The sequence below is a fragment of the Protopterus annectens genome, chromosome 4.part1 (assembly GCF_019279795.1).
Source record: "Protopterus annectens isolate FY-2018-M chromosome 4.part1, PAN1.0, whole genome shotgun sequence".
NCBI lineage: Eukaryota > Metazoa > Chordata > Ceratodontiformes > Protopteridae > Protopterus > Protopterus annectens.
In genome coordinates, this window is record NC_056734.1 from 764,012,420 (window position 1) to 764,035,968 (window position 23,549).

The 23,549-nt window shown below is 34.2% G+C and overlaps 1 protein-coding gene across 1 annotated transcript in view; it reads left to right on the forward strand.

Moving 5' to 3' along the window:
- LOC122801410 (extracellular calcium-sensing receptor-like) overlaps window positions 1-23,207 on the forward strand; it is a 108,015-nt gene extending 84,808 nt beyond the window's left edge. Inside the window, exons 5-6 of the mRNA XM_044070925.1 lie at window positions 21,756-21,879; window positions 22,300-23,207. Of these exons, the coding sequence (XP_043926860.1) occupies window positions 21,756-21,879; window positions 22,300-23,207 (1,032 nt within the window). The remainder of the gene's footprint in view (window positions 1-21,755; window positions 21,880-22,299) is intronic.
- The last annotated feature ends 342 nt before the right edge of the window (window positions 23,208-23,549 follow it).

Consider the following 23,549-nt stretch of genomic DNA (forward strand, 5'->3'; position numbering starts at 1 on the left):
TGTACAGCAATATGTTTCTAGGCATTTTATTGGTTCTCCTTTTCCCTTTTGTACCGTTTGTTTTATATGATATTTACTTTTTATAATATTATAGATCATAAATGCCTCATATCAGGAATACAGCAAATATTTTTGGAATTTTATGCCAGCTTTCAGAGTGCAGCCCCTGCAAAAAGTGTTTCCCCTCTTCAACCCCCAATAATGCATATTTCTTGACAGTGTAGGTTTTCACCACTGAAAGAAAAAATATGTCATATAATGACAAGGATTTAAAAAGTGTATACCCAAATAGAATGATAAAATGCCCACTATTTTTTTTAATTTACATTCTTGAATATCTTATAGTTGAGACTAAATGAATTATTACTTAAAACATGCAAGCCATGATGTGCATTGTGTAAGCCTGATTGCTCCCATGTCCATATTATGACTATGTCAAAATAAAATATTTTCAGAAGAAAGCGTATATTGAAATCTACACCTGATTGTCACACTGTTTAAGCACAAATAATGCACTTTGATTGATTCTTTTAGATCAGAAGAATAGACATCCATCTCCAGTAAATTAGTCTTGGTTTTCACAATTGTTACTGTAGATTGACAGACAAGTATAGACAAATGGATAAGAAATGGTATGCTAAGAAGAAAAGACAGTGAACCTTGCTGAGAAGCGTATCATCAGGGAGCAATATAATGCAACTTGGCTGACAATTTAAGTAAGAGCAATCAGTACATAAGGGTAAATACATGCTCTGAAACTGTGTGCGGGAGTGAAGACACTGGAGCAGATACACAGCTGTCAGTGCAGATATAAACTTAGTGCAACCAGAGTTCATATTTAGGAATCCTGGGTAACAGAGTGGCTGCTGATATTATGCTGCCCAGTTCTGGCATGGTGGCATTGTGTCAATGTAGTTAGCAAGTCCCCAGTATGAAATTTAGTTTTAGTGTGATAACATTTAGATATGGTATTTTAGGACTCAAGGCGGAACATATGTTTCAAAATAATTGAGAATTCAATGCCACTTTTACTGCTTACAGTGAGATGGGGGGGGGGTAGAGGTGATTTAAAATGCTAACTTTACTTTCAAAAAGCCTCAAGAGTCCAATACAATAAATGTGCCAAAAACTTGTCTTATACATCATGTGTATGTGAATATCCCATATACAATAATGGCTCACTGCCATTCAAAAATAATTGGGCAGCCCAACCAGCATGCCCATTGTATATTGAACATATACCGAGAGAAAAATATCCAGCTTTTAAAATGCCTGTGAGCAGCCAGACTTTTCTATTGGAATAAACTGGAAGACACATCAAAATATGAGAAAAAGCAGGTGCATTCTGCAAAACTATAATAGAAACATAAAAAAAAAAAAAAAAAAACAGACAGAAACAGAGATTCTGTTTTCTCTGTCACTTGTCCTGCACTGATACACAGTGCAAGAATGGGAGTGTAAGTCTCATAACCATATGTAGTACATCAGTATAGGGAAGACAACACAGAGGAAGACTGAAATGCCCTTTACAATCGCATTATTTAAAAAAGGTAAATAATTTTCTTCTTTTTAAGTAATGTTATTATATAAAGCGATAATCTACTCTTGTTTGTGGATATATCAGGATTTACCCATGGTTAGAATTGTTTAATCACTCAGGCTTCATCCTCATGACCAAACCACACCAACCGTGGGTAAATTCTGATATACCTAAGCACAGTCATGGATTATTGCTTTATTATACTATTCAGCCCCTTAACATATTGTGTCTCTCTAGCAATGATACAATTTTAGGAAAGAATCCAATACCATTTCACTTTTCTACAGTATTTTGTATTCTTCCATGCACTTCATGTTATATTTCAATAAGCAAGGTGTACCAGCAGCTCATTTAGTATAAGTTAACAGCCGAAGACAATGAGGATAAAAATATATTAGTAACACACAGCCTTCTTGACATCTAATGGAGGCATAAGTAGTGTGTTTTTGGCATTAATACACAGAGATTACACTGCCTCACATTACAGTACCTCTTTTCATATTACATTGCCGACCATTATACTGCCTCACATTACAGTAGTTCGTATTACATTACACTGTCTCATATTATACTCCCACATATTACTTTATACTGCCTCACATTAGAGTACCTCATCTCATATTACAGTGCCTCACATTATACTGCCTGATATTATTTTACACTGCTTCACATTACAGTAACTCACATGACATTACACTGTCTTATATTATACTCCCACATATTACTTTACACTACCTCACATTGCAGCACCTCATCTTATATTTCAGTGCCTCACATTATACTGCTTCATATTATCTTACACTGGCTCACATTACTGTAACTCATATTACATTATGAATTACAACCACATATTTCATTACAATGCCTCATACTAAACTGCCTTATATTATTTTAGACTGCCTCACATTACAGTAACTCATATTATATTACACTGTTTCATATTATATTATTACATATTAAATTATACTGCTTCACATTACAGTACCTCATCTTATATTACAATGCCTTACATTATACTGCTTCATATTATTTTACACTGTCTCACATTACAGTAACTCATATTACATTATGAGTTATAACCACAAATTGCATTACAATGCCTCACATTATACTGCCTCACATTATAGTGTCTCATATTATTTTACACTGCCTCACATTACAGTAACTCATATTACATTACACTGTCTCATATTATATTATTACATATTACATTACACTGCCTCACATTGCAGTATCTCATCTTATATTGCAATGCTTCAAATTATACTGCTTCATATTATTTTACACTGTCTCACATTACAGTAACTCATATTACATTATGAGTTATAACCACAAATTGCATTACAATGCCTCACATTATACTGCTTCATATTATCTTACACTGCCTCACATTACAGTAACTCATATTACATTACACTGTCTCATATTATATTATTACATATTACATTACACTGCCTCACATTACAGTATCTCATCTTATATTGCAATGCTTCACATTATACTGCTTCGTATTATTTTACACTGGCTCACATTACAGTAACTCATATTACATTATGAGTTACAACCACATATTACATTACAATGCCTTACATTATACTGCTTCATATTATTTTACACTGCCTCACGTTCAAGTAGCTCATATTATATTATTACATATTACATTATACTGCCTCACATTACAGTACCTCATCTTATATTACAATGCCTCACATTATACTGCTTCATATTATTTTACACTGCCTCACGTTCAAGTAGCTCATATTATATTATTACATATTACATTATACTGCCTCACATTGCAGCACCTCATCTTATATTTCAGTGCCTCACATTATACTGCTTCATATTATCTTACACTGGCTCACATTACTGTAACTCATATTACATTATGAATTACAACCACATATTTCATTACAATGCCTCATACTAAACTGCCTTATATTATTTTAGACTGCCTCACATTACAGTAACTCATATTATATTACACTGTTTCATATTATATTATTACATATTAAATTATACTGCTTCACATTACAGTACCTCATCTTATATTACAATGCCTTACATTATACTGCTTCATATTATTTTACAGTGTCTCACATTACAGTAACTCATATTACATTATGAGTTATAACCACAAATTGCATTACAATGCCTCACATTATACTGCCTCACATTATACTGTCTCATATTATTTTACATTGCCTCACATTACAGTAACTCATATTACATTACACTGTCTCATATTATAGTATTACATATTACATTACACTGCCTCACATTACAGTATCTCATCTTATATTGCAATGCTTCACATTATACTGCTTTGTATTATTTTACACTGGCTCACATTACAGTAACTCATATTACATTATGAGTTACAACCACATATTACATTACAATGCCTCACATTATACTGCTTCATATTATTTTACACTGCCTCACGTTCAAGTAGCTCATATTATATTATTACATATTACATTATACTGCCTCACATTACAGTACCTCATCTTATATTACAATGCCTCACATTATACTGCCTCATATTATTTTACACTGCTTCACATTACAGTAACTCATATTACATTAGACTGTCTCATATTATACTACCATATATTACATTACACTGCCTCACATTATAATACATCATATTACATTGCATTACACTGCCTCACGTTACAGAACTCAATATTACACTACACTAGACTACTTCACATTATAGGACCTCAGATTACATTGCACTGCCTGATATTACATAATCTTGCATTGCATTACACTGGCTAACATTATAGTACCTCATATTATATCACATCATGTTGGCTGGACTGCTGACTGCCTCACAGATAGGACACAGAAAATCAAAATAGGGGAAGTTCTCTCCACCAAGAGACCAGTCACCTGTGGATTCCCTTATGGCTCTGTGCTGGTACCTCTCCTGTTTGTCATCTACTTTTCTGAAATAAAAGTCAATACCAAAGTTTGCAGATGTCTACAAGCTAGGAATAGTCATTGAATCACCAAATAACTTTGGCATGTTAGAAGAGGTTTGTCTCAAATAAATAACTGCTGCCAAAATCATGGAACTAATGCTGCCAAAAATGTATTATTGTATCCTTTGGAATGTCATCTGCCCCAGGGAACTACCACATTGACAATATGCCCTGAGAGTTGACCCAGTTTTTTGGGATTTGAGAACTTGTGGGGAGATTGCCTAACTTTTGACCAACATGTTCCAGTGTTATAAGAAAGTCCTTCTATATTGTACAACTTATAAACTAAAGGATTGTGTCTACATCTAGGGATGTCATTGTCTATCTTTACTCAGCCCTCATTAGGCCAGTCATTGAATATAAAGTCCCCTTTTACATGTATCCATCCAGACAGATATAACAACAGGAATACCCACAGATATATCTTACTAAAAGAATACAAGGCCTAAATAAAATGTCCTATATGGACCATCTCAAAGCCATGTCACTATACTTGGTATCCTACAGACTGCTAAGAGGTGACCTGTCTCTTGCATACAAGGCATCCTCCGGCCCAATACTGGAAGATTTACTACACATCAGCAAGTCAAATGCCATCAGAAATACTCAATCAGAAATACTCAATCTGGGATTTAAACCTCTTCTGTGGTATCAACAGAATGGTTTGGATGGACATTTATATCTCACAGAGGATACTGCTCCTCTGGACTGACTCCCCATCCACATAAAACAAAATTCATCCCTGTCCATATTCAAGGGCGACTTGGATCTATAGATGGGAACAGAAAATTAACCCCGACTATCTCCTGTACTAATGGACAGAGGCAGCTAAATGCTTTATCCCATGCATGGGTCCCCTCAAATTTTATATGGTAAGGTCTCAATTATTCTCATTAGAGATAGTATATAATTATTGACTATGTGATGGTAAGGACAATCTTTAACCAAACGGGATAGGTTAATTCAAGCACAAAAAGGGGAATTAGTTTTGCTAGATCAGTTAGCCTAGTATTTACCTATGAACCTATACTGCATTACATTACATTGCCTCATATTACATTATAGTACCTCATGTTACAGATGCATTACAGTTTCTTGCATCACAACACTACCTACTACTTTGTTTTATATTACATTTCCATTCACCATCTTACATTATATTAAATAGATAGACAAAAATGTAGTTATAGTGTAAACTCTTCAACTCTGTTATACTTTTGAAGTCTATTAGGAGTTACCTCTTCCTCCTTTTGAGATGGTGATACGAAGTCTATGTTTGTCTTAAGCCATGAAACATCTGTAGGAGGACAGGAAGGAAGGAAAGAAGGAAGGCTGGAAGAGAAACATTACAAGCCAACCTTTCTTTAACCCTCTTCGTCTTTCAATGTGTTGTGCCTGAGAACACAGTTCACATGCTTCTACGAGGACAGCCTGCAAAATGGGTTCTGTCCGCGACCAACTGCCCTGTGCTCTTATATTTAGCCATTTCATACTTCCGGTTGTTTATGCTAATTCTGTTATTATCTATTCTAGGAGAATGTGCACATGGCATTAAAAATGAGTGAAAAATGTACTGGTATAATATTGTATAAAATGTAGTTGATGTACAAGAATGCCTTATATATTGGTCACATTATGCACTTTATCCTCTAGTTTGCTATCACTTTCTTATAAATAAAGGACACAGTTATATCACATTTTTGTTAGTGTACTGCTATGCCAGGCAATGATGCCCATTACCTAATCATGACATTTAATTTATATGCTGCTCCCTGTAATAGCTCAGTATATCTGACTTGACCGAGTTACTGTCCTGGTTCATCTAAATTACTCAAAGGGGATTTATGAGGATAACAGAACAAACATACATGATCTCAAATAATCAGTGTGAGAATCTAAGCTAAATCGTGCAAGGAAAATATTTAGGGCATCACACAGTCATAATACATATTTAATCCACATCCTGAAAGTGCCTCTTTTCTTAAATTGTGAGGTACATCACACTATATGAGGGAGATGGAAACATATCCAGAGTTCTGTTTAGAAATAAGTTATGGTTTCCTATTCAGTCTGTTTTTCTTTACATTGGAACCTGAATTTGAAATAAAATGTGCTCTACTTTATGTTGGTATTTAGATGAAAATATGTTGCACCTAGTCACCTCAAATTTTCTATCAAACTAAATGACTGAACAAGTTTACTAGCCTTATACATCGTTAGGTGATCAATCAACCCCCCACCCCACCCCAAACATGAGTCACTTGTACCCAATGGTCTTCCTTGTAGCAGATGAATAAAATAAATAGATCAGTATTTCACACCTTGACTTTTACTGCTTTAGATGGCTTCACATATGCTTAGGACATAACCAGAGGTTTCAGTTCATATGGTTGGTCCAAATTATGATCAACTCAAATATGATGAATATTTTGTGAAGATGAGACAGAATAAACATGCTTTCTTTAAATGCACCAGTAAAGGGAAAGAACCAGCTCCCCTGGGTGATTGTTTTAAAGTAAACAATTTAGTTTAGAAGGAAGGAAATGGAATTGCTACACTATCTACAAACTACTTTATTATGTCCCATCAATTTAAAAGCTCTTTTTTAAATGTGAAAGAGAATGGGGCAGAGGTATTCATTTTTGAAGTAACTGCTGAATAAATTATTGAGCTTAATTATACCAACGTTTCTGGCCAGGATGGGTCTACAAATAAAGAATTAAGGCATGTATTGACTATACCTAAGAGCCATATTTTTAGTGAAAGTTATAAAAATAATGAGTTATCTTATTTTGATATTTTGTTACATGTTTGTCAAATCAACAAAAGCCAGACCAGCAATGCTGTGTATTTTGTAAACTGGGTGGATAATAACTTATAGAATAAAGGATCTAAGGACTGGCACCACTTCTTCTTCTCTAAAATTCATAGGAGTGTCTGATTATAGTAACAGTGTTTTCTCAGGTAGCAGACTTTGTAATTTCACTAAATGTTTTAACACTGACATAGGTTCATAAGTGTTTACTAGGCTCACAACCACAAGGGCCTTTTTAAGCCTAGCCATGCATTGCAAATCTCTGACAAGTTCTGATACCCTCGATAACTATAAGGCAGGGACTTGGAGATGAAACAAATTCAAGCAGGGGCCTGGGAGATGAATCATTTACAGGCTGCTTGTGTCCATTAGAGACATAGGTGCCAAGCCAGGGATGAATTTCCTGTTCCCCATCCAATTGTCCAAGTTGCATGACATAGTGCCCTTGATTTAGTTAAATCCTGCATTTGGACATTCTCTCCATTAAAACTAACATCATTGTTGGCTTTTGGCATCTAAAATACCTGTGAATGTTGAGGGGAGGGGCAATCATTCTTGACTATGGGAGGGGCTCCACTAAAGCTACTGCTGCCGGTGATGGGATAATGAAAACAAAACATTCTCAGATTCTGTGTTGTACACTGAACAGGGTTGTGCTATGACCCTGTTAGGATAAACTCAATAATCATTGAATGAGTTTGTTAAACACTAGAGATTGACAGTCCAGAGTGACCAAACTCTGTGCCTACCTGAAATTTTAAGAAGAAGAGAGTCTCCCAATCTTCAGCGATTGTTTTCTTTTTGAGGGAGTTTTATATATACTGCAAGACACCAGATACTATAGCTCATAATTTATTTGCTTAAGAATTCAGTGTGGTTATTGTTTCTTTTACTTTTCTCACAGGCCTCAGAGGTAAGCAAAGAAGGTTACTACAGCTTGTGTAGGGGCATTGTACTGTCTATGAGCCGCAAGTTGGAATACATTACTGTGATCATTTTTTTTTCACTTTTGCCACATTTACAGATCAGGCAAGTATACAGGTGGTTGCCTTTGGGGACAGGGATGAGTAGTATGGAAGTATGCTACATTTATGTATAGCAGCAGTCACTTGTATTCTTTGAACCTCTGTTTCATCCCCATCTTAACACTAAGGGAATGCATGGACAGTGACTGATGTCTTTTTTGGGGGGAGGGACACAGATAGTATTCCCAGATAGGATTTATGTATCATCGCAAACCTTTATCTTGTTAGCTTTTTGCAAGCTACTATTTTGTCAGCTTTGAACATTAAGTCTTAGGCACCACATGTGTCTTCTCATAAAGAAAAAAATAAGACTTTAATTTTTTTCTTACTCAGGATTTTTCATCAGGTCATCACAGTATAAAAAGGTTGAGAAACCTCTCTAAAATGCACATCAGAGCATCTATAACTCAATGACGTCTGGGGAGTCTGGCCAGCTAGAATCCCTGCTTATTAAACTTTTTTCCTTCACAATTATTACTATGCTATCTTGGCCAGATAAAAACATTGAAAGGCTGGAAGGAAAAGTAAACTTGAATAGCAACACTGGATTTATTATATATATATATATATATATATATATATATATATATATATATATATATATATATATACTGGCAAGGCACCAGATACTATAACTCATAATTTATTTGCTTAACAATTCTGGGCAAAGGCAACTATAATGGTGGAATAAAGAATCAAGCTCAAAAACATCTTAAATATTATACTAATTCACTTAAAAGTACATATAATTACATTACAAAGTTGTCCTTGAATGAAAAAGGTTGTATATAATGGAAAAATATATTAAAATACATCTCAGGCCATAGAGAAGGCAGTGGCTTCTTAAAAAAGGTTGAAGAGTAAAGTAAAATGTGAGAAAATGTATAAAAAGTAATTTACAAGGTGTGGGGAGCCAATAATGGATAGAGAACAGGGTTGGCACTGGAGGATGCGTGCGGGGGGGGGGGTGATCAGTATGTAGTAGCATGGGTGCCATGGAGTTCTTTGCCTAGAATGCCATTCACCCTAAGCCACATTTGTACATAGGGTTGTTGTAATGTGTCATCATTGCTACTAAATGCCAGTCACTGTCAGTGTTCCTCTGTGAAATGGGCCAATGCCATATGATATACAGGCCTGTCAAATTATAAGAGCATTGTTGGTGCAGTTCTTGTAATTGATTTATGCCAGTAATTTCAGTACTGGCTTAATAATATGATCATTCATGCCCACCCACATGAATGCATCCAATCTAATCTGCCAAATTAATTCCCTATATTCCAGGAAGGTTCCCACATACTACTACAAAAATTCTGCTGTGTTAACTAAAAGGGTACTTAGAAGGGATGGCAGTGAAAAGTGATAGAGCGACTGAAAGTGTCTGGGGGCCCCCAACTTGACACTTGATGGGGGCACTCAAAATGCTAACACTGCACAGACAGCAGAAAAAGAGGGACCTGATATCATGATAACACAATCATTTTATGTATGTTTTAATTACATTAAATTTAGCATCAGTGTTTTTACTTGTATTATCTCTAATAGGGTCCTCTCACCACAGATTTCTAAATCAAGACATTCAGTGATGTTTTAAAGAAGAAGTTTATACTCTGCCAGCACAACAGTAACATCTGATACACTCATAAACAATTCCTCCCCATCATCTTCAGTCACGCCTTGCTGTATTATATAACCCCTCATTGTACACTGCTCTTGATTTTATTCTGATTTGTCATGACAACAAAGCAGCAGGGAAGACTAACAGCACTACTTGAGCAGCAGAAGCTGCACCAGGCTCCTCTGGCCAGAGTTATGTCACCTGGTGGCCTCAGCCAAGTCTACAGAATAACAGTTAGATTCTCCTTCAAAGTCCTGTATCTGCACTGCTGTTTACATCGCCTCTCTCAGTGTCATGTTGCATTGCATACTGATAATTAGGCTACATTGTCTAGTCTCTGCCTTATCATGAATTATGCTGAATTCCACCATGTTGAATCCTCCGGGATTACCCAGTACAGAAGGCCTATACTCTCTATGTGAACCCTCTGCAGTAAAATTGTCACTATCAAAGACAGGCATTTGTGCAGACAACTGAAATCAAGCTTTCAAACTGAGACTGTATCCAAAGAATGGTATATATAGGTCATGTCCCCTACCTTAGAATTTTATTTGTTCATTCATTCATCCATTCATTTATTTGTTAATCAGGTAGGTCCACTGATACAAGGGACTCTTTCAGCAGTATTGTAGGCTGTGGCACAACTTGTAGTACATGAAAACAATACGATACAATATTTAGTTGTTCAAAAATGCAGAATCAGGTTTATAGCTTATCAATAAGCTTGCAAACCATTATACCCTACATGTATTTCCTACTTCTCATACATTTATCCAGTATGTTTTTTAAATTTACAGAAGGTTCTCTGGTTTTCTTCATTTAGAAGCAGTTTAATTCATTGTCCTGGAAAATATTTGGGGTTATCAAAAAGCAACAGAGAATCATTAGACAACCTATGTAGAAGACTCTGTACGAATGAGAAGCGTACTAATTGGCTATCTGAGAGACCAGCTGATGCATGGAATAGAATTCAAAATGATGTTAAAGCAAGCACTAATTTAGATATTTAGATGTATTTCTGGAACAGCCTGGACACTTATTATATCAGAACAAATCATCTTATACTAGTCTTTATCAAACTGAGTATAGTAAAAAGCCTTATACTTCAATAGTCCTTTTCACATGTATCTTTCTGTTTCCTATAATTGTATTGGATTTTCCGACAAAATGGTAAAAAAGCCAGCATTAGATGTGAACTCAGATCTTTCCAAGGACTTGTGTAGAGGGAATAACTATATTCGTAGACCTATTTGAAGAAAGTGAAAACTAAGTATATATATATATATATATATATATATATATATATATATATATATATATATATATATATATATATCTAAGAAAATATTACCATGGTAGATTAATCACAAGAGCTTAAATTCTTACCTTTAAAGTCTCTCAAATATTTTCTTCCTTTTTAAGTGAATTTCAAATTTCTTAAAAGGCTTATGATTTAAGTAGTGTACAATGAAAGCAGAATAAAATATGCAAAATCTCTGGATTAGTGAAACAGTGGAGGACAAGTTATCAGAAATTGTAAGCTAGTTAAAAATGAAGTTGGGTTTCAAGAGAACTTTTAAAACTGATCCGTTTAGGAAAATACCATAGCTACTTGGATAAGAGGATCCAATGTTTTAACACCTTTTAAGAAAAAAAGCATGAAGGCTTTCTAAAATCCATGCAATCACACCAATTTTCAGTAACTCCAATATGGCAGAGCATATGGTCCTAGCCAGGCTGTACAGAACCAAGTCTTCTTTGAGATAAGGAAGACCCATATGGAGTAAAGATAACTACACTAGTAGCAAGATTTTGCAAGTACTGGATGACCAAAATGGAATCTGTGCTGATCAGCATAATGCATTGGTAATAAGAAGGGCTGGTCTGTAGTCACTTTATAGAATATTGCAAGGGCTGCTGACCAAGTTGCAGCAAAGAGACCCGGAGTAGTCTGCCCAAGACACAAAGATTTGTTCTAGCACAGACAGGCCCTTGATGGAAGAAGACACTTAATTTAGGCTAAATACATCAGATAGCTACATGAAGTCCTGATCAAAGCTGGAGCCTGGTCCCTTGACATCAGCCTGTTACATAGGGTAACTACAAGCTCAAGCACGTTACTTGCAAAGCCAATCCTGTAATCCCAGTAATACAGGGTGTTCAGTGCCATACAAATTGAGTTTCTCAGTGTAGCATGAATCACTGTGGTCACAGACTCAGGCAAACTGAGGTTCACAAAATTTGCACAGATTCACAAAAGGATCAACTGCTGCAAGCCTGTTAACAAACAGCATTTGCCCTTGAAGGAAGAGGCAGCCTAGCTGTGTATTACCAATATAATAGTGATAACACAAGTACCTCCTTCATGTAAGGTCTCCCAACATAGGCATATTCATGGAAAACAATAACGGCCTCAACTGGAGCTCCCTGTATCTCTAGAAAATAGAGAGAGAAGGAGTGAAGAATTAATGTCAGATACATAATTAGTCCCAGATGCAAAGTTCTGAAAACAACATGAAAGGCAGAAAACAAGCTGGTCAGGGATGATATCAAAAACTGCATACTAAGGTTGACAATGCTCCAGCAATACATAACAGTCAGGCATGCCAACTTCTGTAGAAATATCAAGGAGGACTAAAACAGAATATTGATATTAACTTCTCATTACCGGATGTACTCTAGTAACAGCAGTCTCAGTAGTATGGTTTGTTAGAAGAACAGATTGAAACTGGTAATGATTTCAGTTTTTCCTAGTAATGTACTAATTTTTGCACACCACTTTGTCTATAATTTCAACAATTAATTGAAGGCTGGAAACAGATCCATACTTATTAACAATCATAAGGACCAGGAATGGTCGTAATGTTCCTTTACCAAACCCCTGCTCTCCATACCAATTCTGTCCATTCTAACATAATGAACCAGCTGTATATTATATGTATTTGCTTGTTTCACAGTCTCTGTATGGCTTTGATCCCCACATTATTTAACATTATTACTTCATCTAGTTTTCCTCCAGTGTTTCTTGCCCTACTTTCTCCAATGTCTTCCTCAGTATTTCCCCATCCCTAATCTTAACCTTATTATTCTTTTATCCACTGTTTTACAGAACTATTTTTTCAACCTTCCCCAGTTCCCCCACTAGCAGGTATGTCTCCTCTTGTACATTCTCTTCTAACTGTCTTCCTCCTTGTTCCATAGTAGTGCCTATCTCATCATTTTAACTAGCTGTACAGACTGGTGCAGTTCCTTTTGTAGATCACATTGCATTCTGATGCATTCCCAGTCCTAGTAAATCTTTGTACATTGGAAGTTATTCTATATCTCACTTCAGATATCCTACTGTTTCTTTTAATTAAAATATTTGCATACTTCTAATCATACTCCTTTATATCTTTTTCTAATTTCCATTTCTCCAGAAGCCCCTCTTTTACAGGTTCCTGGTATCATGGCATCATAAGAAAATACCTTGCACCAATTTATGTTTTTTTTTCTAGCATAATTTTACCACAGCATATTTACTTATGTATTGACTTATTGTTAATTATGTACATTAATGCCATACAAAGTATTTACTTTCAGTTTATTATCTGTAAATATTGTATTTTTATTTAAAATTTTGTAAATCCTGTATGTCTAGTGTGCTTCAGCTTCTAGCTCATGTTGTGGCTGCAAAGGGTTCTTTGAACTAGTTCACTTATCTAGTTATCACATGAAATATATAGAATATATAAATAATACCTTTTAGTTATAGATATTTTGTGCCACACTTGCTCCCCGTTTTCTTTTCTTTTCGCAAATCATCATGTGAAACATTTGTAATTCAACACCCTCCCATTCTGTTTACCAACTTCTAAACTCATTCCTCTACTCTGAACTCTAAATAACCATTTTTCTTCTGTAGTCTTAAAATGTTGCAAAATCTGGCCAGTCCTTCTGTATTTTTTATTTACTCAGGTTTTCCAAGGTGTCCATCTTGTCTTTTTCCTTCCTGCTATTTCTGAAAGATTGTTTTATTCACAAGCTAGCTGATACACCATCAGATTTGGTTTACTTCTTGCCTATCACCGCCTTATCCTTCTCATTCTGTTATTCCCAATATTTGGTCCCTTCATCCTCTCTGTCTAAGTAGCAGAAGTTCTTTATATATCCCTGGCTCAAACAGTATATTGAAAAAACATAAAAAAAGCACAGTCTTCAGTACTACAGTGATTTACCTCTCCTAATCTAGGAGAACTTGGTTATGAAAAGTTGTGTGATAAGATTATAGTTTGTTCAATCTGGCATTAGCTCCGACAGCTATGCATTCCAGAGGTAGCATTGTTACTAGAACCAGATCATAATTACCTTACACATGACAGAGGTCAACTATATGAACCCGTAAGAAACACAATATTTCTGAAATCTTTTTGAATATTTTAAATTTTCTAACCCTATCATTTTACTAACAAAGAACTGCTATACATTTCAAGTTGTTTCAGGTAGCATCTTCAAAAGATACAGAATGCAGAATGTTTTTACAGGATATTTTAATGTCAGATAAGTAAGTTACAGATTGATGCTATAATCTTCCTGTTGAGACCAGACCTATACTTTAGAATGATATGATATTTGAATATACTTTTCTGACTTTGGTGGACATACACTTTTCAAAGCTTAAACTATTGTCTGTCTTTCTCCTTAGATGTTTCATAATAAATATGCTATATTTAATAACATATTTATTTTGTATTCATAATTTATGTACTTTCTACCAGGTTTCATAATTATACATTTATTGATACAGCAAGTATGTAGTTTTGTAGACCGCCTTAAGAAAGCTTATTTATCTTTTGTTGATGAAAAACCATTAACCAGTTGGAAGTTTTCAGGAGTACAAATGTGTTTTCCCTAATTTCTTAATTGTAGAATAAGTTTTAATACTCAATTTATCAATAATATACTTTCCTGCCTCCAGACCTCCTTCTTTTACATTCTTTTTTTTTTCTTATCCATGTTCTGTCCCATTTTTATTTTCTGCATCTTATTTGCTAATATTCTCAAAATGTCTCTGTTACTCAACCTAAAAAGCAGGAAACCACTGATATTTTTTCTCTTTTTGTTAACATCTTTTTCTGAGTCATATGTTAGTTATAGAAAATATCAGCTTTGGATGTCTAAATTCTAAATGCTTATAACCAAAACTGTAATCATAAACCATAGCAGCAGTTTCAGTCACTAAAGCACAACACTAAAAACAATTTTTTCTTGATATTATTTTTATTCATGATTTATTCCTGAGCCACCATGTAAACTAACTTATACTATTATTTCTGAAGTTACTTCCAAGAGATAAAAACCTGATGTGACCTTCTGTTCAACTGTTTATCTTCTCTTCTTTCTCTTCTCTAACCTTCATTCACTCTAGACTTCTAAAAAGAATCATATAATCATATCAGATTCGTGCTCTAGTTTAGGTTTATTACAGGGCTTATTTCTTGAATTCTACATGGCAAGAGCAAAAGTAAAAAGAATGTTAATACACCAGAATACACCAGAATAAACAGAATTAAAGCAAGAAATAGCAGTACAAACATAAACAGTGACCAAGGTAGACTAAGAAAATATGTAAACTTACAGACTACTAAAAAATACAAGTTTAAAAGTATGTATATTACATAAAATTACAAAATAAAACAAATAAATTTGAGATTTTCATAGAAAGTTAAGTACTGTCATTTCCTAACATAACTAGCATTGTCATTATGATTAAAATGTTGTTCTAATATAGTTGTTTGCAAAACACTAACCCTTCCCTGGTGTTCCATAATTTTTTAGCAAATGATTATTAACCCTTTTATTTCTAACATCACAAAATGTTCTTGAAGTTTCACTTTAAAATTTCTACCAGTTTACTCCAATATAGACTAGACCTCACACATATATTTTATAGAATATATACTTTTTTAAGTGTAACTTATACTTTTTTCATTTATGAAATATAATTGCAGAGCAATAAAAGAACATGTGGGAAGATACTAGCCTTATTACTCATAATATTTGTCTATAATTTTACAGGTCACATAATTATTCCTAACTAGATAATTCTTTACATTTCTAACCCTATGATAACAAATATGTAATTTATCAGGTAACATTTATAATTTAGAATCTAGTTTTAAAAAAATCCCAGCCTGCTTTTATAATCTTAATAAATGTATGAGAAATGCTATTAAACTGAGTTATAAAAAATATAAGTTTTTGCTACTATCCTTTTTACTAGACTGTCTTAAGAAAACAGGAAGATTAACTATATATTTTATTAAATAATAGCTGATCAATTTACCAACATTTTGAAAATAAATACAAAAAATTAGCTATAATAGGCTTACCAGGTGGTCTATGGCTCTCCCTTTTAGAAAGTGGCTTAGAATTAGAAAGGTTTGTAGTAATAGAATATCTATTTTTAACTTGTGAAGCAGTTATGAGATTTTTTATTAATGGATATGATCTGAATCACATTTTAGATAGTTGCATACAGTAGTCTGTATGAATACATATACATCAATTTGATTTGCATTTTGGAAAGTAACAGAAGCATTAATATTTTTCTGTCTTGCTTTATGATGAGTTGATCATTTAAGCACTTTTTCTTTAAATTTTCAGGAGGTTTTTAAAGAGTGTGGCGTAAGTAATTAATTAGTTCTGATGAAGTCAGTTGAAGTAATATAGGCTAAAAGTGCTTAACTTTTTTGTTACATTTTAATCAATTTTATTTCATATATTTGTGGCTTGTTTCACTGGTTTCTGTGGAACATTCCATGAATGCAAATTGTTCACGTTCTTTGTAGTGGATCTGCACACTTGACGCACTTCCTTTGGTGGTTCTTTACAGATTATCAAAGCTTCTGCTTCTATAACAGTACTCATTCTTTTTTGTTATCAAGTACTAAGAACTAGCAATGGCAACTTTAAATAAATCAACGTTTTTATGTCTGTGGCTTAGACAGACTCATGAATAAAAGTCTAGCACAATTTGTTTAAGAATATGAATACAAAATGGCAAATTAAATAGTTGTAAAAAGTGTCTCTACATCTAAATGAATGGTGGTCATAAACCTCTGCCATCACACCTACAGCTCTGTCACATCATTTAAACTGTTTAGGCATCCTGGAGTCCTAAGAAACTTCAGATTAGTGTTTATTACATAAGATCAAAGACAGAAGTACCATGTAGGTAATCAAGGTTTAGACAGTTACTGACATGTTTAAAAATAATGATCTAAGCATGTCATGTAGAACCAATGTACTGAAGGCTGTGTATTGCTTCATGCCCAGATAGGTGATGGACATGTAATTTATGTTGTCGTTAGAAAAGCTGTTAATTGTTGTACTGAGGCTATACTAACACACTTAGTTATGTTAGTTATATATTAGTTATATTAGATATGAACTGTGCCATTTTAATGCAAGCATATGATAGACAGCCTACCTTACTAAAATGTTTTACTTGCTATACTGCTATGTTGTTTCCAATAGTCTTATCATGCATGCCACTCTGAATGTGTTTAAAGTACAACTTACTGTTCAATGGTTTGTCTGTGTAGCTGCAGACATTTTTGTATCCTAATGTTGCATTGTATCCAATGGCCAAAGCTGTAGATAAAAAGAGTCTCTTTTACCTAACGCACTTAATCATTTAAGAAAAGAACACATGAAATGTATAAAAGGGCAACATTTATGATATAGTAATTTTCTTTTCTTGTTTAAAGGTTAGAAGTAATTATTTAGACTATAAAACGTGTTACTGAATATGTGATACTCTGTTAAAAACAACAGATTACATTACATCTTACCTCTTCTTTTTTCGTTTCCACACACCTGGGTTACCAGGGTTTTCTCCCTACATATTGTGATCCTGCTCCTGTGTATAACCTCAGTGAGGGGAAGGCGCAGTTATGAAGATAGTGGGGAGACAACCGACCGTGCTAGATGGTATGAGAGGCACAGAAAAAAGAATGAAAATGTGGAAAGGAACTTGTTTAAATTCTGACTTCAAGGGAATTTGCAGAGTCTGCACCCCCATGCCTGCCACATAGTTATTCCAGATCCATGGTCAGTTACAGACTGAGTGTTTTTTCTTTCTTTTCTCTGCACACCTGAGATACCACAGTGTTCCTACATATTGTGCTTGTACTCCAGTCAGAAAACTCACTGAGGGAGGCCACAGTTATAAAGCTAATGGAGGGCCATCTAAACATGGTAGATAGTAAGAGAGCTCTAAAAAGATAAATGAAAACGTGGAAAGAAAGTTGTTCAAATTCTGACTTCATGGGAAAAGCAGGGAATTTCCAGACTCTGCTGCACTGCTACCACCAGTCTTTTGGAAGAAAGTGCTCAGTATCCCTCTGTCTAATATAGCCAAGCATTCCTCTGTTAATAATTTCTAGTCACATCTCTGATCTTCAGGTAGTCTACAACTAGTTGGCTAAGTCTGCTGACAAGTACTCCCTCAAAAGCCGTAATGGATACCTTTTTTTAGAAACATATTGAAAGTCTTCTTGATGTCAGCCATTTCTGTGTCTTGTAACATTATCTTTGATTTTTACTGACTGCTCAATACAAGTGAAGACATTTACTGAGTTATTTTGGTGACAGCCACTTGGACAGTTTAGTAACTAACTAAATGCAAGAACCTTGTAAATGGATGTGGTGTTTTTTGCTCTTGTTATTTCTGAGGTGTCCCAGGTCACTCTCCTCAACAATGTTTTCTTTGTCATTAATTAGTAACCTCACATAAGTTATTCATAGAATACAAGCAACTCTTTATGTGGATAACTTGATCTTGGTAAAAGCTGATAAATTTGATGCTGTTGCACAGATGATACTTCATATTGACTACACTAGCATCTAGAAATGATCTAATGCTAACAAGCTGACTATCAATACCAATACAACAAGTGACATAATAAATGTTGCACTAAGCTTCTCACTTGGACCTGTAATAACTAACCTTAGGTTCTCATTGTCAACAAATTTATTTCATTCTATCACACCTACCATGTTGCCTCTCAGTTATGTAAATATCTGGCTCTATGTACCCCAGTTTATCTGTACTTTTGTAAATATTTGACTCTGTTTTACTGTTTCAAATGTAATTTTGTATTTACTGTTACAAATGTAAATTCTCTATGTATTACAATGTGAAATGTGATCTATACTTGGAGCTTTTCTCCTGTGCCTGTACTGAAAGTGGAAACATACCCAGACACACTATCCTGGTAAACAAATGTCAAATAAACAAATGAATGAATGAATTGCAAAGTGGACTAAACTTCCACTTTCAAATATCTTTCAATGTGGTTAGAATTGTCTTCCTTTTAACTACAATACTGAAACAACTATTGATTTTGTTATAACATAACCGAAGGCAATCTATAAGCTTAATGGGCATCCTATGCCAGAGGCAAGAAGTACAACTGGCCAGAATCTTCTTCCTGAATTAGAATATGTCCTGCTTTTCTGACACTTTGAATCTCAGCAGCACCACAATGCTGCAAACCACCCTAAATATGGTGTGGAAGTGACTTTCTCATATGTATTTATAATACAGCAAACTCATACTGTTCACTCCTTTCATCTCTTCAGAAAGAGATGTTGCTTCCCATAATAGATAAGACAGCAAGTTTACTAGCTGATGTGGCACTCCAGGTCTTAAATTCTGCCTAACGTCACCTCTTGTGCATGCATCGAAGTTTCAAAACCAGGAAAACATCACCATCATAAAATGTCTTCTCTAAACTTGCACCAGTTCTCAAAACTTCCTGCCAGCTAGGGAGATGAACCCTCCCCAAAGAAGCTACTTTAAAATGGAACACTCAGCCAAATAACTGTGGCTGCTCTAACTGTTTTAGGAAGCATGGATAGGATCACCTCCCTTTTAATGCACCTCGTCACTGTCAGTATTTGCCTTTATCATGATTTTGATTAACCCTTTATTGTTCTGAGCTGCTTGCCTTTCTTAGTGCATTTAATTTTTATTTTAGGCATTTAACATTATTTTTAGCAGGGTGTCTCATATTCTCTGTCAATTACTTGGGTAAGCAATTTGGTTTCCTAGCTGAAAGTTCTGTTGGCAAGTAACTTTTCATTAGAATAACAGTCAATCTTTTGTTTAATTGATGTACTATATGAAAGCATTATGTATTCATATGATGTAAATAGTAACCATTTGAAATTGGGTTGCCAAGTCCCAAAATGTATAGAATGAAAAATTGAAAAAAAAAAACAGACTTACATATATTAAGTCTGAGATTGCCGTTTCTTCTAATATTCACTTTTCTCCTAGATAGGTTAATCTCAGAGTTGGGGGTGTGAGGTGCTTAGATGGCAAAAACAACAAAGTTTAAAAAAATGAACAGTGTTCAATATTTACTTCTCTCCTGACTCTTTTTTCCAGTGTTGCAGGTCTTGTCAAGCTGTGCCGACATTTCAATAGGAAGCCAATGTAAACTGTATATTTTAACATATTTCTTCATTTGTTTTAACTCTTCTATCTTCTTACACATCTTGTTACTGGTGTTATATGTCAGACTGGAATTTTTTGCAGGTACTTTTCTATATTTATTATTTACAGTTTCAGCTTCTTATTTTAATTCTTGTCACTTTAAGTGACACCATTGCATACACGAAATTAAGCACTCAGGTTTGATTACAATGCTGATAAAAATACTTGCCATATTCTAATAGCACACAGGGAAAAGACATTACATCTCATCATTCAACTGATTCATGCTCCAAACACTTCATTATTTATCCTGCTTTATCAATATTTTTATACATACGTTAAAGCATCTTGTCTTACTTTTAGATTCATATAATACGCTGAACCATGAAGCTTCTGAGCATTAAAATTATACTGTCATTTTGTATTTTTAAGGATTGATCAGGTCATAATCTGAAATGCACATAAAACATTATTCACTATGTTGATGCATTCAAACAAAGAAAAATACAGTCTAGCTTTGTACTTTTGTGCCAAACTTGCAATTTATATACTCTGTAAGCAGACTGGTGGGGGGAAGAGTTAATAAGCACGGTTTTCCTATCTTGTAATGACTTAAACTGGAAAAATGAGTGTAGTTCGCAATTATATCTAGGCTAAGGTATTTTATTGTAATTATTATTTTTGTTAAACGGAATAGTGGACTACTCCAAAATGAATCTATTTCAGCCACAATACATAAAATGTAACTTTTCATAAACACGAGATGATATAGACACATTACATAGCACACGACACAGATGCATTCAGTGTTAAATGCTCATAAGAATAGTAAGTTAAAGCATATATTCTTGTGATAGTACTTAAATTTCAGTATCGACACACTATAAGAGTAAAGTTATTCATGAATAAAAGAAAACATGCACTTTATAAAGAAATTAATAGTATATGAACTTTGTCAAAGACTATATGAAAAGATATAATGGCAAGGAAAAGCAGCTACATCATTTCTAAGCTGTACTAAAATACTGTGTTGTTTTAGTTATTTAAATTATATGCATTAACTTATAGTTAGCAAGATATTATAGATTAGTTTATTGCAGATGGAATGCATTTTCTCCTCTGTGTTACCATGTAACCTGACATTTTAATATAATAGCTGCAAATTAAAGTGTTTCAGTGGTTTCATAGGTAGCATCTGAACAGTCTGAAAGTAACTTTTGTTTTATTGTTATTTTTGTTAAATGTTTAATTAATGCAGTATCATGATTTTATTATGAATAGGTACCAAAATCAGCATGTAGTGAAAGCTGTTCTCTGGGTTCACGAAAAGGACTTAGGCGAGGTGAACCTATTTGTTGCTTTGACTGTGTACCATGTGCAGATGGCGAGATTAGCAATCAAACAGGTAAGCAACCAATTAATACAAATATACTTGTTTTTTTCTTGTAGGAGGTGTCATAGTTAGGAGGTAGTAATACGTATGCACTTTTTCACAATCAGTATGTCAACAATTAAAACTTAAGGCCTTTATTCCCCCACAAAATGGTGCTACCTTTCCTTACCTGAACATAGTTCCAGAAAACTAATTGTCACTATGTTGCTAATCTGATTTCAGCAGATGCAGTAGTGGTAGTATTAATGATAACACATTTGTTTTATTCTGAATTAATTTAAATAGTTATATAAGTAATTTCCATCAAGCACAGGCTACATGGAAAACGACAACAATGAAAAATGCATTTTAATTATCTAAAATTCATCTTGGATTTTGTCTCAGTGTTAAAAAAAAAAATTTAAAAAAATTTAAATTATGTTTTATTTTCAGACTCATCAGAGTGCATTACCTGCCCTCTAGATTATTGGTCAAACCTGCTACAAGATCGCTGTATATTACGGGAAATTGATTATCTATCATTTGAAGATGTCATGGGAATATTGCTGATAGCTGCATCATTATTAGGAGCTTGTGTTACATGTGCAGTACTAATAGTCTTTGCATATTACAGAGATACACCTATTGTAAAAGGTAACAATTCAGAGTTAAGTTTCCTGATTTTGGTTTCTTTAGTACTCTGTTTTCTTTGTTCCCTAACATTTATTGGGGAACCATCACAGTGGTCTTGCATGCTGCGGAATACAATTTTTGGTATAACATTTGCACTTTGTTTTTCATGTATTCTAGCAAAAACAAGTGTTGTATTAATGGCTTTCAAAGCAACACTTCCAGGTAGTAAGGCAATCAAATGGTTCAAACCTGCTCAACAAAGAGCCTTAATATTTTTTGGAACAGCTATTCAGATTACAGTTTGCATTGCATGGCTGTTCATAGCACCCCCATTTCCCAATCAAAACACACAAGTGCAGACTTCGAAAATTATTCTTGAATGTGCTGTGGGCTCATTAACTTTCTTTTCATTTGTACTGGGTTACATTGGGTTCTTGTCATGTTTTAGTTTTGTGTTTGCTTTTCTAGCTCATGAACTGCCAAGTAATTATAATGAGGCAAAACATATTACCTTCAGCATGGTCATTTTTCTAACTGTATGGATTGCCTTTATACCAGCGTATATTAGCACACATGGAAAATATACAATTGCTGTACAAATATTTGCAATTCTGACATCAACATTTGGTTTACTTATTTGTATATTTGCCCCAAAGGTTTATGTAATTTTACTAAAGCCAGAAGAAAATACTAAGAAAAGGCTGCTGAATAGAGTAGTAAGTGAATAGAGAGAATAAATAGTAAGAATAGCATTTGTTATCGTGACTGTGTATATTTTTGTAGCATATATTATACAGAGCAACTTCCTTTATGCATGATTATTGAAAAGATTCTGTTCTGATCTCGCATCATAAGGGAGGTCTTGTATATAACAAAGATGGTACAATATAATACTAGCATGGGTAATGTACAGTGCATCAAATGTAATTGTATTTCATGAGCTGATAGGAACATAGGAACAATATTAGGCAAGCAATCACAGGCACCAGAAGATAACTAGCCATGTACATTTTTGTAGAAACAATAAATCTAATTTCCTGTTACAGACCATTTGATAAGCAATAAACAGG